Source organism: Euprymna scolopes, chromosome 45 (assembly GCF_053919585.1).
Source record: "Euprymna scolopes isolate OS-2025 chromosome 45, ASM5391958v1, whole genome shotgun sequence".
In the NCBI taxonomy this organism is placed as follows: domain Eukaryota; kingdom Metazoa; phylum Mollusca; class Cephalopoda; order Sepiida; family Sepiolidae; genus Euprymna; species Euprymna scolopes.
The window spans coordinates 41,871,685-41,888,440 of NC_136526.1; the positions used below are offsets into that span (position 1 = coordinate 41,871,685).

Sequence of the window (16,756 nt, forward strand, 5' to 3'; positions counted from 1 at the left end):
ACAGTTATATCTCATAGGATTAGTGAATCTCTTGACAAAGGCTTCATCTCTAGGGCAATTGCTCTTGACATATCAAAAGCCTTCAATAAAGTATGGGCCATACTTAGTATGGCATAAGGGCCTACTTCACAAGATTTCCAGCTACAGTATAACTGGAAATGTTTTCTCGGTCATTAAATCATTTCTCTCCGATAGGCTCATAAGAGTAATGGTTGATGGGCAGAAATCAGAGGCCCTCAGTATTAATGCTGGAGTCCCTCAGAGGTCCATCCTGAGCTCAACTCTCTTCCTGATCTACATCAATGATCTCCCTAAACACATTCAGAGACATCTATGCTGATGACACGACCATCTACGGCAACACATCAGACGTAAATGACAAAGTTCTCTCTGATTCTCTCTTCTCTGATCTTGAGCACGTGGTACAGTGGGGAAAGAGGTGGCTGGTTACGTTTAATGCATCTAAAACCAAACTCCTATCTTTACATCATCAACGCTCTGATCCCCATCTGGCATCAGTTGAAATGAATGGCTCTCGACTAGGGAAAGCTCTATGCTTTGATAAGCTTCTGGGCCTGACCTTTACTCCTGACCTGAAATGAAACACGTACATCAAGTCTATTGCCAAGGTCGCTGGAAAAATGGTGGGATCCACAGGAGAGACATTGCGAGCCTGTCTTTGTTTTATCGTTACTTCCATGGCAGGTGCTCGTCTGAGCTCCAATCACTGGTCCCCCCCTCGCCGATGTTTCATGAAAAACACCCGTCTTGCTGAAACCACTATCAAAAATTTTCCCCACTCTTTATCTGTACCAAAACCAAAACGTAGATTCCATGAACAAAGCTTCTTTCTTAGAAGTGCACGCCTGTGGAACTCTGTTCCGTCTGCCTGTTTCCCACCTGACTACAACTTGGATGTCTTAAAGTCCAACATAAACAAATTCCTGATGAACCGCCCCCCCCCCTCTTAATAGACACTTTATCAAATCTCGACATTAATGTACTATACACACAATAACCCTTATCCCCGAGTGGTTTCCAGGCCTTGATAAGTGGTGACCATCTTGTAAAAAAAAAATGTGAATTCTCACCTATTTGGTTGAAATGACAATGCCAATTTTTTCCTCTGATTCCAATACAGTTACAGATTTCGAGTTTGATTAAATCTTTAACTATTTAACTATTAATTATTTCGTCTTAATTACAATAAAAATACATCTTAAATGTGTAACAGCACACGTGTGTGTGTGTGGGGGGGGTGAGCTATCAATTTTAGTTTGACTGGAAATTTAAATATTTAATATTTTATTATTACTACCAGCAGTGGGTGGCCCTGTCGGTGGGGCATTAGAATACGCCGACTGCCCCCCTGCAGAGGGTAAAAGTCCCTCAATGGGGGTCCTGGATATGACCTCAAACTATATCCAGTGGTGAGGCCCCAGCTTGTGGGCTTTGGGGAGTGTGGAGCTACCCTTTAATTACCATTGCTCCCAGGTCTACTCTGACCCGGAGTGGTAGTACCTGTTAGGGTCCCAACTATGGATTAAATAGAAACCGACTTCAAAACAACAAATATATTCTATTAAAAAAATTTTTCTTCAAAATCTTTGGATTCGGCATTAAATAACCCAGAAAGGGTTGATATGCTGTAAAACAAAAACAACCAACCAACCAACCAGCAGTGGGAGATTTTTCTTAAACCAAAATTAAATAAAAAAAAGATAATTAAAGGAATCGTTTTTGGCATCGGTTCAAAATAGGAACAATTTTTCTGATTCCGATTAATTGAAATCTGCTTCTTTTTTTTTTTTTTAAATTAAGAAAAGTCTGAGTTTCCCTCGAATGACAGTTCTCTCTGAAAACTGAAAATGTTAAATAGGAATTAGTTACCCCTTTCGAAATCATTATTTCCTAAGGTTAAATAAGAAAATTTTAGTAAACTGTATAATTTTCTATTAAATGAAAAAATGATTTTTTAATTATTTTTTTGTCTCTGAGATTTTCGGTGGCATCCACCCTAATCATAGTGGAAAACTTATATGTCTGGTTCATTGACAATTACATCAAAGTCAGATAAAGGGTACAACTTCAAGCAATTCATGATGAAGATAGAGGACTTTGATGACTTTTCTTCCATCAAAGAATGACTTCCTGTTCTTTTCCCCTCTCATACACAGTTGCCATCTTTCTCTTAATTTTGACTTTTTTAGTTGAAACTTATAGCAGTTGTTTAGGAAAGAAATTGCTTTTTGTGCTGTCCTCTCTCTCTCTCTGCACACACGGACATGGACCCCAGGTGGGAAATTTATTTTGATTTCTTTTTTCTTTTGCCATTGGCTATTCACACCATGTGAGTATACTACTTATGAAAAGAACCCATTTCAAACTTAAGCATAACAGACTGGCAGAAAAATATTGCCAACTTTAAGTGCAACAAATTAAAGAAAATTTTATTCAACCTCAGTGTAGCAGATCAACAAAAATGATATTTTAAAACTTTAGCTTGACAAACCAAAAGCAGTGAATATTTTCAAACTTAAGCATAACAGACCAATAAAAATGATACTACATTAACACAGGCTCTAATTTGGGACCAGATAGAATCTCTCTCATATCTGTTATTCTTATATTCGGGTCTCTTATATCGGGGCTACACTGTACATTAACACGTTTGGGACCCCCCCCCGGGGGGGGGAGAAAGAGAGAGAGAGAGAGAATCTCTCTTATATCCAGGTTACACTGTATTACAAAAGACAATACAGAACTCTTGCAGATAAAGACGCAGATGAAAATTGCGTTCTAGAATTTTCCCTATATTTAAAAAAACAAAAATAAAGAAAAATCTGTATGATGTACGTACCTATATTTTTTTTATTTGCTTTTTTTTTAATCCTTGATATGAGGCTTCATAATTTGTGCATTCGTTCTTTTTGTCGACTGTTATCCTCATCTTCATAGTCGTTGCTGTTTCACCACGTTTTGGCCGACTCATCCTCTGGCCTTCTTCAGGTGATTAACCACAACAGGATAGGGATGCTGAATGTTATGACTGTATCCCCAGTAATTACTGCCTTCCATAGTTGTTGTTTCATCACATTTTAGCCAACTTACTCTTCTGGCCTGCTTTGGGTAGGATTGAAACTGCTATCTTCAGACAATGATCATCTGAAACCGTAGACTCTCAATGCCTTTATTCACTGAGTCACAGGCTTCAAAGAGTGATAAGGTTGGATTTTGTGGTTTTATAAATCCAAATTTTTTTTCTTGTCTGGTCTTCCATTGTCGGGTCCGTACCGAATGGTATCATATATTTTTTTTTTTTATAATCCTTTGAGATGGGCTTCTCATAATTTATGTATTCATTCTTTTTGCTGACTGTTATCCTCATCATAGTTGTTATTGTTTCACTATGTTTCGCCCAACTCATTCGCTGGCCTTACAAGACTCAGCATTCCTATCCCGTCATGGTTAATCACCTGAAGAAGGTCAGAGGATGCATTGGTTGAAACGTGGTGAAACAACAACAGCAACTATGAAGTTGAAGATAAGTCTGCAAAAAAATGAATGCACAAATGTATGTACCTGTGACAAAACAAAAATATCATAATCCAAAAATCATGTAACCCGATCAAATAGTTTTCTTTTTATAAAGAAAAGCATTTTTAAGCAATTAATGGACATTCCTAGGCATTACTACATAAATCTATTAAGTATATAGTACAATTAAGTTATTCTCCCTTTGTTTTTGTTTTTTTTTTTAGGTATTTTTCAAAATGGCGGGCAAGACAGTAACTTCTTGGGTACTCATAAAATGTGATTTTCTTATTTAAAAATAAAACTACTTGATCAATTTATGTGATTTTTGGAATATGATATTTTCGTTTTGTCATGGATAATGCACATCATACAGATTTTGTAGAAGAGATGTTATCCTCCCTTTGTTTTGTTAGGTATTTTTCAAAATGGCGGGCAAGACAGTCACTTCATTGGGTACTCATAAAATTTGATTTCCTTACTTAAAAATAAAACTACTTGATTGATTTATGTGATTTTTGGAATATGATATTTTCGCTTTGTCATGTATAATGTCATGTATAATACAGATTTTGGCTTTTAATTTAGGTGGAATTCTGGACAAGAACCCAAAATTGCATTCCAAAAATAAACTCTTACATATCTGGCAAAAATAAGTCTCTTCACAAAAAATTATGAAAAAAATGATCAAGTAGAATTTTAATTGAAAGTAAAAATCAATTTTATGATATTTGGCATGAGTCATCCATTTTAAGAGAAATCTTAACATTTGTTGAAATGACAGACTGAATTATCTCCCCTGTTTTCAAATAACTCCTCAAAATTACTTTATATGATAAAACACAATTTATGATAAAATTGATTAAGAAAAAAATATCTTAAAAAAAAAAAATCCTTGCTTTTCTAACGATCAGGTCTAATCCTTTGTTCTCTTTATTGTTGCAGTTGCAGTACGCCATGATTTTAGACATTGTTAATAACCTTCTCCTTCATGTTGAATCAAACAGAAAGGTAAGTTGGAATTTTTACTTACTTTTTTCTTGGTTTTTATAATATATAATAATGATTTATTTTAACATCTATTATATAAAGCGAAAATGTGTGTGTGTTTGTGTGCATTTTTTTTGTATGTCCGGCAAAGGCTTTTGGAGGGGGGGGAGGCTTGGGGGTAAGGGGAGAGGGTCACTGATTCTGACAACTTTTTATATACTCCCTAGATTGTAATATCTCCGATTTACGAAATGAGGTGATCTTTATCTTTTATTTGAGCGACTTTTATGTTACAACATTTGTGCTGTGATTTCATTTCTCTATGGCGTGATGTTTGACGTAGAAAACCAGACATTGACGTCCGTTTAACCATCTGCTTTTTTAAACGTTTAATTTCACCCATTCTCACTTCTCTGCCTGCTTAGCGTCACGGTGGCATGTCACACGTTTTTTTTCCGCCTTAGCCTCAAGGCTTCGGGTTCGAGCCTACCTCCCTACCAAAACATTTTTTTTTTTTACATCTACAAACACCCGGGCAATGCCGCCCCCCCCTATAATGTATATATGATATTCCCTTAGATTTTTGTCCTGATACACTACTTAATTTATTGATTTTATTTTTCCAAATATTTTCCCCAAAGATGATCTGCTCCTTTGGCGGATCAGCATCTTACGTCAGATTACAGTCAGACACAATTAAAAGTTTCACACAAATTAATGTTAAATTATTAATGAGGATGAATATGTACCACTTTCATGCCCAATAGATCATTTTTTTATTTTTTCATTGATTTAATTTAAAATTGTGGAAAATGAAAATCCTTTACTATTTTTTAGCTTTCACTCTTGAAAAAGCCCATGCAACAATTGGGCTTCAGGTTTTCCCATTTTCCATTTTAGCTATACACACACACACACACACACACACAAACATATATGTGTGTACACTACTACTAATTTCTAAACGCCAATTGGAGAGGCAGACATATCAGCTTTTCAAACGAGTAGAATGCTATTAGAAAGGTTAAAAAGGGAAGAAAAAGCATCAATAACCCCTTATTTATCTTATTTCAAATGAACAATAATTTGGTGAATGAAATCTGGACCATGCAGTAGTTTCTGGTAAGGTTTCTCGATGCCATATTAGTGAGAATTGCTGCAGTTATTCTTCAATATTTTACAAAAATAATCTTACCCATTTTCATGTTTGGCTGATCCATTCCATAAATCCTCCAATCCCAACATGACAACATAACAGGTCATGAATCAATACATAGGCATAAACCAAGAATCCCAACTTCTAACATAGATTCTTACTATCAGGTCTCCTTTTCCAATATCAGTATTGGTTATTGGTTCCTACAAGTTTTGGCAAATAACAAAGTTTTGAACAGAGACATGGTCGCTATTGCAGCCATCATCAATGGATCAGAGGTGATTTTCTCAGCATCTGATAAAGTAAAACTTTCTGCAAAGAACTTTGCATCAAATTTCGTCTAAATTTCACTTTATAGCTGAAAACACTCTGAGTGACACCCATATTGCCAAACTCATCAAGAATCTTGATGCCAGCAAAGCAACTTGTCCTGACAACATTTCAATCATAGTATTTAAAAAAAAACACAACCAAAGCTGTTCAGTCGTTGATTAAAGGAGGAATGTTTCTTCTCACTTTTCCTGGTAAGTTTTTTGAATCGTTAATAAAGAGAGGTCAAATGTCAAAGGTCACAAGCAATTACATAACAAATGGCTTGAATTAACTTGAAGTTAGTTTTTGTTTTGACGAGCAGAGGCCGTCAGTAAATTCCTGTGCATGGTCTGAATTATGAATTTGAATTTAAAAAAAAAGAGTAATTTTTTTTTTACTTTGGTCTTCTTATTTCCAGCAAGCGAGTGAAAAATTACTGCGGATGAGGTTCCAGCTGCAACTTTCAACAGTTGAAGACCAAAGATCACCAATCTTGCTCCTTCAGGAAAATGTCAGGTACAAATTTTATTATTCTTACCCTATAATTTATTTTATATTCTTTCCTATAATTTATTTGATTATTCTTACCTTACAGTTCATTTTATCATTTTTATCATAAAATTTATTTTATATTCTCCTCTATAATTTATTTTTATTCTTCTTACCCTATAATTTATTTTATTATTTTTCTCTATAATTTATTTTATTATTTTTACCTTATAATTTATTTTTATTTTTACCTACAACTTATTTTATACTAGCAATGGGTGCCTGGCGTTGCCCGGGTGTTTTGAGGTGTATGCTGAGCAAAAATAAACCCAACAAAAAAAGGTCAATTTTTTTAACTTTGACCCCTATTATGACCCCTTAAAATTTATTGTTTAGGGCTCAAATAAAGTTATTAAGTTAGATCCATGTCCAAGGAACCTATATCAAAAATTTCATGTGTTTAAACCCAGAATTGTCGGAGGAGTTTGGTAGAGTTCTCGAAGGTCAAATCGTTGAACTTTGACCCCTTAATCGCCAAATCTCTGTTCGAAAACTAATCACATCGATTTTCCCAAATCTCAGTACCCTGTATATCAAATTTCGAATCTGTAGGCTTAAAATTGACAGAGTTATTGTGTAGGGAAATGTACACACACACACACTTTCACTTTTATATATATACTAGCAGGGGTGCCCGGCGTTGCTCGGGTGTTTGGAGGTGTATGCTGTGCAAAAAAAGCAAAAAAACAAAAAAAATGGTTAATTTTTTAAAACTTTGACCCCTATTATGACCCCTTAAAATTTATAGTTTCGGGCTCAAATCACTTTATTAAGTTAGATCCAGGTTCAAGGAACTTATATCTAAAATTTCAAGTGTCTAGACCCAAAATTGTCGGAGGAGTTTGGTAGAGTTCTTAAAGGTCAAATCGTTGAAATTTGACCCCTTAACAGCCAAATTTCTGGCTGACACCCGTCACATCGATTTTCCCAAATCTCAGTACCCGGTATTTCAAATTTCGAGTCTATAGACTAAAAATTGACAGAGTTATTGCATAGGGAAATGTACACAGACAGACAGACAGACACGTTCACTTTTATAGATATATAGATAGATTCTTTCCTATGATTTATTTTATTATTTTTACCCTACAATTTATTTTATATTCTTTCCTATATACTTTATTATTTGTGCCCTATAATTTTATTATTCTTGCCTAATTATTTATTCTATTATTCTTGCCTTATAATTTATTTTATTATTATTATTCGAAATTATAAAAAGCAACATTGGGAATCCTACAGACTTTTGCAGTCAAGGAAGCAGGAAACAGGCAGGGAATTTCAAAGTTTAGCAGCTTCAGGGAAGAAACTATTAGAGTAGAAGGCTTTCCGGTATCTAGAAGGTTGAACAATATAGAGGTGGGATTTTGCTGCTTGTTTGGGAATCTTATAGACATTCGTATGTGTAATAATATTGTCATATTAAGACTTGCCTCATTTTTTTTTTTTCTGTCTTACAGAAATTTTAGATCGATAAAATTTTTTGTGGGTTGAAATGATTAGTAGTCATTTCTCCTGGTCAAATAATATTGTGAAGCATTGTGCATGTGCGACTGGTGAAACTACAGAAAGTTTCTTTTTTTCTTTTCTCTCTCTTTCTTTTTTAGGAAGCAAGTCCAAAAACTTCGTCGTTTGGAAAAAGAACTTTACATGATTCATAAGGATCTTGAAGATGAATGTGCAGATGCTGAAAGGTATGAAATCATGACGACTATTCAACTTCAATTATGGGATCCGATTTACTACCAATGTCATCTATATAACATTCTGCTTGTCTCTTCCTTAGTTAGTTTATATGCTATGTTTTAAAAAAGGCCAAATACAATTTTTTGAGGGCCAAACTGCTTTAAAAATGGCCAATTTGGCCAAATTCGGCTCTAAAAAGGCCAAATTGGCAAAATTTGGCATTAAAAAGGCCAATCTAGCAACCTTGAACAAAAATATGAAAGTGACCTCCCTTTGTTGTAGCTTCGTTTTCAAATACCTATATAACATGATCAGCCAGTCACTGAAGTGTGACCGGCTTCACATGTTATAGTAAATGTCTTAAAAGTGGTCTTGGGAAGACGTAAAGATGGCCAGTCATTAGGGTCTGTGTATCAAGAAGAAAATCATACCCGAGATGTTGGATCTTGGTGTGGCTCCTTTCTTTTCCCAGGAAACGTCTTGACCTCTTCACCCTTGTTGCATTCTGGTTGGAATTTTCTTTCTTCATCCTCCAGACCACTTTGTTGTTTCAATGAAGAACAAAGAACAAAGAACAATAAAAACGACACGCGACACAATTGTAATATATATATAAAGCATAACTATTTTATTTTACATTATAGATACAATATATATTACATTATAGATAACATATATATCACATTATAGATACAATATATATCACATTATAGATACAATATATATTACAAAAACTTTTATAATTAAAACTGGACAATAGGCTTTTCAAAGCTAACCAACCTACCCTAACTAGTGTTGAGTGAGGGGGTGCCCCCCTCATTTACAGAGAGACAGAATATGTGTCCTCACATCATGATGATGGGTGCAGAAAGAGAGAGTTAGAAAAGGAATCCTGGGAAGGCGTCTCCCTGTATCTCTACGCCCACGGCCAAATCACCACTCGGCCATAATACATGATGTAATGATGTGAGAAAGAAACTCATTGTAATTTCGACGTGCAGCGTTTCTTCACTGATGAAAGAAGTCGGCAAGACAGTACGTAAAAAAAAGTATATTAATAAAAAGGTGAATCTGTATAACTTATTCCGCCGATATATATTTTTATTTGCATCGGTTTGTGTCGATCTGTTACACCTTTGCTTTCTATAAATTACCTTTCCACAGGTTCTGCTAGTTATTGATTTTATTAGAGAAGCTATTTTATTAAAAAATGACAGAAGAGAACTGTCACAAATTTTCGAACAAGTCAATTGCATATTGAAAACCAAGCAACAGTCAAGCAGTAAATTATTAGTCCCCCGACAAAGGAGGGATTAGACCAAGTGATTTTTCCTCCAGTTCGTTTGTTTACACTTTTCTCAATAACCACTTCTTAAATTTTAAAAAAATTTTGCACAAACATTAGTCATGGTGAAAGTAAATTTTTGCCAGAATAGATTTTCCGGAATAACTCTGGTTGCTCCCCAAGGGGCATTATAGGAGTAAAATTGCCTCTAAATTATTCATCCGTTTATTTGTTTGCACTTTTCTCAATAACCACACCTTAGACTTTTTTAAATTTTTGCATAAACATTAGTCATGGTGAAAGTATATTTCTTGCTCGTTGAGAGACCCTGCATGCTCGGCTTGTTTGCTTCATACTTTGCAAAATCAGTTTTATTGCAGTTGGCATAGTGGTTAAAGTGTTTATTAAAAACCTGGGTGACCAATGTTCAATTCTCAGTTCAAGCCACAGCAAAGATTAAAACCTTACAACTTGATGCCGCTTTGCAAAAACATTCAGCATTATAAGGTTAGAATCAAGGGTTAGTGAAGTAACCCTAGGAAAGGAGTGGTTCCCTCCCCTACAACTTGATGTAGTTTTCATTAGTTTTAGAAAATAACAAATGTAAAACATCATTTCCAACCAATCATTGTTGATTTTTTTTATGGCAGTAGCACTTTTTTATGAAAATAGCTCTTTTTTTATGGAAATAACTCTGATGTGAGTTCCGAAATAACTCTTTTTTAATGGAAATAGCTCTTTTTTTAAATGGAAATAGCTCTTTTTTATGGAAATAGCCCTTTTTTTTTTATTGAAATAGCTCTTTTTTATGGAAATAGCACTTCTTTATGAAAATAGCTCTTTTTTTATGGAAATAACTCTGTGATGTAAGTTCCGAATTAACTCTTTTTTAATGGAAATAACTCTTTTTAAATGGAAATAACTCTTTTTTTATGGAAATAGCCCTTTTTTTTATGAAAATAGCTCTTTTTTATGGAAATAACTCTGTGATGTAAGTTCCGAATTAACTCTTTTTTAATGGGAATAGCTCTTTTTTTAAATGGAAATATCTCTTTTTTATGGAAATAGCCCTTTTTTTATTGAAATAGCTCTTTTTTTATGGAAATAGCTCTTTTTTATAAAAATAGCTCTAGAAGAGGCATGAAGCCACTTGATGTAAGGAGTTAAGAAAAAATTACAACTTAAATGTCAAAAACTAGTCAACAATAAGTCTTAGATGGATAGATTCCGACCCAGGCAACAACAATTCTGAAGATACCAGTTTCTTAACCTAAAATGTGCCAAACATTGATGTTATTATTTTTTTTTTCCTTTGCAAAACTCAATCATGTTCTGCAAAGTCAAAAACAAAAATAACATTTTCCTCTACAAAACATTCAAACCAAACACCATTTGAAGATATAAAGAACTTGAAGCATTAAACCTTTTACCAAAATCACTGGATTCGACATTAAATCAAAAAGACTTGATATGCTGTAAAAAAAAAAAAAAAAAAAAAAAAGAACCAAATCAAAAAATATTTTAAAATATAAAGAACTTAAAACATAAAAACTGTTTCTCAAATTATTGAATTTTGCATTAAGTCAATCAAAAAAGGGTTGATACGCCATAAAACAAAACACCAAATCAAACACCATGAAACTTAATGTCTTTAGAATGAAATGTTTAAGAACTATTATTGGAGTAATTTTACGAAATAGACAAAGAAATGTGGATACCAGAAAGATGTTTAATATTAACAGATCCATCAACAACATTATTTGAAAAAAAAAAATAGTTAAGATGGTTTGAACATATTTCCAGACTACTTGATTCCAACTCTAAAGAAATCATATCAAGAAGATGTACAGTTTAATCAAGACATTAAAAAATGAAAATATCGAAAAAATCGGTTATATTGTACGTATCTGTTTTGGACTGAAGGTCTGAAAAAAAAATTCACTTAATTTGATCAAGTTGGTTTTATTTTACAGCAGAAAAACATGTTTTTATGAGAGTGCATTGAAGTCAGCCATTATGGAATTATTTTAATACGTCACGGGGAGATAACTCAATTTAAAGCGCCGATACTCCCTCCCCAACTTTTAATACTAGCTTTTCTTCCTAAAAATCAAACCTTTTGCTCGGTATCATAACAAATTGTTTTTTTCATTGTAAAAAAAAAACTGCTTGATGAAATTAAGTGCAATTTTTTTTTTTTTTTGGAGAACTTCGTTCCATAACTAATACATACAATATAACCTTTTTTCAATATTTTCATTTTTTTAATGTCTTGATTAAACTGTGCAAGTATCAAACAACCAAACCAAAAAATATTTGAAAGTATAAGGAACTTGAAGCATTGTAAGAAAGTAATAAAGAATGCAAGAGAGTTGTATGCTCAATCTGTTAAGTCCAAAGTAGCTGAGCAGCGGCTTGGTTCCCACCAGTTTTGGCAAATAGCAAACAGAATCATGAACAGAAGCGTGTGCTCCATCCCAACTATTATCAATGGACCTGAGGTAATCTCGTCAGCATCAGACAAAGCCAAACTCTTTGTCAAGAACTTCGCAGCTAATTCTACCCTTTGCGATCAAGGCTGCCAACCCCCAATATTTCCTCCTGTATCAGAAAACACGCTATGTGATATACGTATATTTGTACGTGATGTTGCCAAGCTAATCAAAAACCTTGATTCCAGTAAAGCAACTGGCCCTGACGGTATTCCAATTATAGTACTCAAAAAACTTCAACCTGAACTAGCGCCCATACTTACAAAACTGTTTAAACGTTGTCTTAAGGAGAATAGTTTCCCATCTCCCTGGAAAATCTCATCAGTATGCCCTGTATTTAAGAATTCAGGTGATCGCTCATCCCCCTCTCAGTACAGGCCAATAAGTCTCCTGTGCGTCATGAGTAAGTTGCTGGAATCTGTGTTAAATACAGAAGTAATCAACCATCTCAACAAAAATAACCTTCTTAGTGACACTCAATATGGTTTCCGTTCTGCTAGATCTACAGCAGATGTGCTTACAGTTATATCTCATAGGATTAGCAAATCTCTCGACGGAGGCAACCTTTCTAGGGCAATTGCTCTTGACATATTTAAGGCCTTTGATAGGGTATGGCATAAAGGTTTACTTCATAAGATCTCTATCTATGGTATTGCTGGAAATGTCTTCTCAATTATTAAATCATTTCTTTCTGATAGGTTCATAAGAGTAGTAGTTGAGGGGCAAAAATCAGAAGCTCACAGTATTAATGCCGGTGTCCCTCAGGGGTCCATCCTGGGCCCAACTCTTTTCCTGATCTACATTAATGATCTTCCAAATCACATCCTTACATCATTTGTAGACATCTATGCTGACGACACTACCATTTATGGTAGCACATCTAAGACAGTAAACGACCAAGTTCTCTCCAATTCTCTCTCCTCTGATCTTGAGTACATAGTACAATGGGGTAAAGAATGGCTGGTTACTTTTAATGCATCTAAAACCAAGCTTCTCTCTTTACATCATCAACATTCTGATCCACATCTGACATCAATTGAAATGAATGGCTCTCGTCTTCAGGAGGCCTCAAGTTTTGACAAACTTCTTGGCTTGACCATTACTCCTGATCTTAAATGGAACACGTACATCAAATCTGTTGCCAAAGCCGCTGGAAAAATGGTGGGATCTTTCTATCGATCCGGTAGATATCTCACTGCTGATGCTATTCTCTATCTATATAAGAGCCAGGTACGTCCAAGGATGGAATACTGTTGCCACATCTGGGCAGGAGCTGCTAGAAAGGACTTGGCCTGCCTTGATAGAGTTCAAAATAGACTTCGTAGCCTCGTAGGAGATGTCCTTTTCTCTTCCTTGCAACCTTTATCTCACAGAAGAGATGTTGCGAGTTTGTCTCTGATGTATCGTTATTTTCATGGAAAGTGTTCGACTGAGCTTCAATCTATGGTCCCCCCTCGCCAAACTTTCACAAGAAACACTCGTCTAGCTGTAAACACTATCAATAATTCCCCCACTCTTTATCTGTGCCTAAACCTAAACGTAGATTCCATGAACAAAGCTTTTTTCTTAGAACTGCACGCCTGTGGAATTGTCTTCCGTTTTCCTGCTTTCCGGCTGACTACAATATGGTTGTCTTCAAGTCTAACGTAAATAAGTTCTTGATGAGCCGTTCCATATAAGTTATCAACTTTACCAAATTTTCATTACTAATGATTACTATAATGTCCAATTTCTACTGTACACTCTTTAACCCTTATCCTTGAGTGGCCTCTTGGCCTTGATAATGTGGTGATCCCTTGTGTAAAAAAAACAAAAAAAAAAAACTGTTTCCAAAATTACTGGATTCGGTATTAAAACAAAACAACCAAACCAAACACCACGAATAAATATTTGTAAATATAAACAACTTGAAACATAAAATTAAAAACCCAACAACCAAACCATACTATTTTATTTTATAGCTTCTCATTCTTATTGGCTTGTATTTCTTTTGTGATTTCCCTTGCAGTTTGCACCAAGAAAGCAAAATTGTTGAACAACAATTGTTTGAATGCAAAGAACAAATTAATGGATTTAACGAAGAATTGACGATACGAATAAGGTAGGTAGCATTTCCCTGATATTAAATGTTTTAACTATAGATTTCTTCAAATAAATCCTGAGCGAAGGCAGTGAAAAGGTAACATTCAAAACAGAGAATTAGCAACTATGTCCCAGAGCCTACCTGGAGTCCGAACACGGTACCCCCGTAATAATAATAAAGGGTTGGGTTCGAGACTCCTAACAAACGGTTCCCCAGTTCGATACAAAACACCTGATGATGGCCGGAGAGCAAAATGGCCGAAACGTTGTGACTATAACAACCAAGATGAGGAAGTCAGTCCGACAATCTCAATAAATGAAAACACCTCATCTCAAAAATACAAACAAATCAGAGGCTGTTCTTTTTTTTTTCTGATTGTTGGGAAATCTGCAAGATGTTTTTGTAAGTTAAGAATGTGTACTTTTGAAACATTGTTAAAATTTGAATTTATTTATATTTGGGGAAAATATTTTTTTAAATTTTAATCTTAAATTTTTCAGTGATATATATATATATATATCTTCATCAGAGAAATCAAGTCTTTTTATACAGGCTGTCCAAAAAGTCACTGAAGGATTTTGAACTTAAATTGATTCTTTATTTTTAATGATATCTTTGTTTAATTTTAACACAATCTAAGACATTATGAAATTTTAAAAAAATGCAATCTTTATTTATAAAAAATAATGTCTTTTAAATGTTGCCCATTTTCAGCTTCGCATATCTGTGCTCTTTCCAAAACATTTATTTATGACAGATTGCAGAATATCTAGATTGCAATTTAATTCCCTTATTTCGTTCCTGATGTCTTCCTTCAATTCTTGCAGGGTTTGGGGTTTGTTAACATAGACACTTTAAAATATCCCCACAAAAAAAAAGTGGAACTAGTCAAGTCTGGGGAACGTAGTGGCCATTTGACATTGCCATAGTGAGAAATAATGTTGTTGCCAAAGCATTGCCTGATTTTGGTAAAACTTGCGTAATTAATTTCCAAAAATTATCTGAAGGGTTGAAAATTTTTATCATTTTACCATTAATGATTATTCTTTCGATTAAAATATCTGAAATAAAGAAAAAAATAATCAAATGATAAAGATTTTCAACCCTTTAGTGATTTTTTGGACACTGTGTATTTTTTAAATATACATACGAGGGCCATTTCAAAAAAAATTTTTTTTTTTTCTTTTGAGAATTTAATTCTATAACGGATATGTACAATATAATTTTTTTTTTTTTTTTTTTTTACATTATTTTCATTTTTTTTATCTTCATTAACCTATGCAAGTACTTATATTAGATATTGAGCAGAGACCTGGACAACATATTCTAACGGTGGGAAAGATGATAAGGGAAAGATAAAGTGAGAGAAATATTTCCAGAGTAAGTTTGTAGGAGGACAATAAGAAATGGATACAACAAGCCTGGGGGCCCGGCGTTGCCCGGAGGTGTTTATAAATTAAAACAATGAGTGTCAATGCGTGCTTTAATAACTTGGGTTCACAATGAAGATGGTGATGATAACCAAGGACATAATCTAATATATAAAAGGCCAAATGTTGGTCTGTCTGTCTGTTTCCATATTTTCAAACTCTATCTCCTCAAAAACTAAAAGTCGTAGAGCTGTGCTAGGGGCCTCAAATGATTGGATCTGTTACGGTCCATTCTTTTATGGGTCTTTAGCCGTTTAAAATTGTTTTTAAGGGGTCAAAAACGGGTTAAAATGGGAAAAAAATCGTTGAACATGTTGTACATTCATCTTAGTTTATTTTTAATTTTTAATCGATTTATATGCGTGTCATATTGGGACAGTGGTAACATTACCAGCTTTGAATGCTACAGTTTCGGTTTTGATTCTAGCTGATGGCATCTAAATATTTTTTTTTTTTACTTTTGAAATCATGACTCTATAATAATATATACGAAATCTGGACAAATTAAAATATCATATTTAAATGTATTTTATGCCTGGCAAAAGCCGTACAGCCTCTCCTCCTAATGTGATACACATATATATATTACTCATATTCACTCTAAACAAAGCACATTGTCATTGAGATGCCTCCCCACAGTGACTTAGTTCAACATACATTGTAGTTTATTTTGTACATTGTAGTAAATTTACTATTGATTTTATAAAATTATATAAAATACTATTGATTTTATAAGATTATATAAAATACTATGGATTTTATAAGATTATATAAAATACTATGGATTTTATAAGATTATATAAAATACTATGAAGTGAATTAGAGACAATGCCTAGAAGAAAACATCGTGCATTAGTATATATATAAAAATACGAAATCACCATATTTAATAGCAACACGGAGACAAAATTTTAATAGAAATAAATTTAATATTGCATTTTGAACAGAACAATATCTCCTGTTTAGCGCTATTTCCATGACGACACATGAATAGATTTAACAGGCGCCATTGTTCACTGTTATGAGCGAAATGAAATAAAATACTGATTTTCTCATTCTCTAAAATTAAAACAAATAATAAATAAACTAAGAAAATAAGAGTGAAAATGATGATAATAATAACAATAACAATAAGGAAAACATAATGCATCAGTATATATAAATAACACAGTGATTAGAATACCAAACTAATTAGGTTTAAATAATGTTCTCTTCTCTGATTGACAGCTCAACTAATCC

At 33.8% G+C, this 16,756-nt stretch overlaps 1 protein-coding gene across 2 annotated transcripts in view; it reads left to right on the forward strand.

Moving 5' to 3' along the window:
- Window positions 1-16,756, forward strand: part of LOC145269494 (protein hobbit-like) — a 387,158-nt gene that overhangs the window by 336,032 nt on the left and 34,370 nt on the right. For both annotated transcript variants that reach the window (XM_080125227.1, XM_080125228.1), the window contains exons 47-50: window positions 4,480-4,545; window positions 6,411-6,508; window positions 8,149-8,235; window positions 14,013-14,105. In XM_080125227.1, coding sequence (XP_079981353.1) covers window positions 4,480-4,545; window positions 6,411-6,508; window positions 8,149-8,235; window positions 14,013-14,105 — 344 coding nt within the window. The remainder of the gene's footprint in view (window positions 1-4,479; window positions 4,546-6,410; window positions 6,509-8,148; window positions 8,236-14,012; window positions 14,106-16,756) is intronic.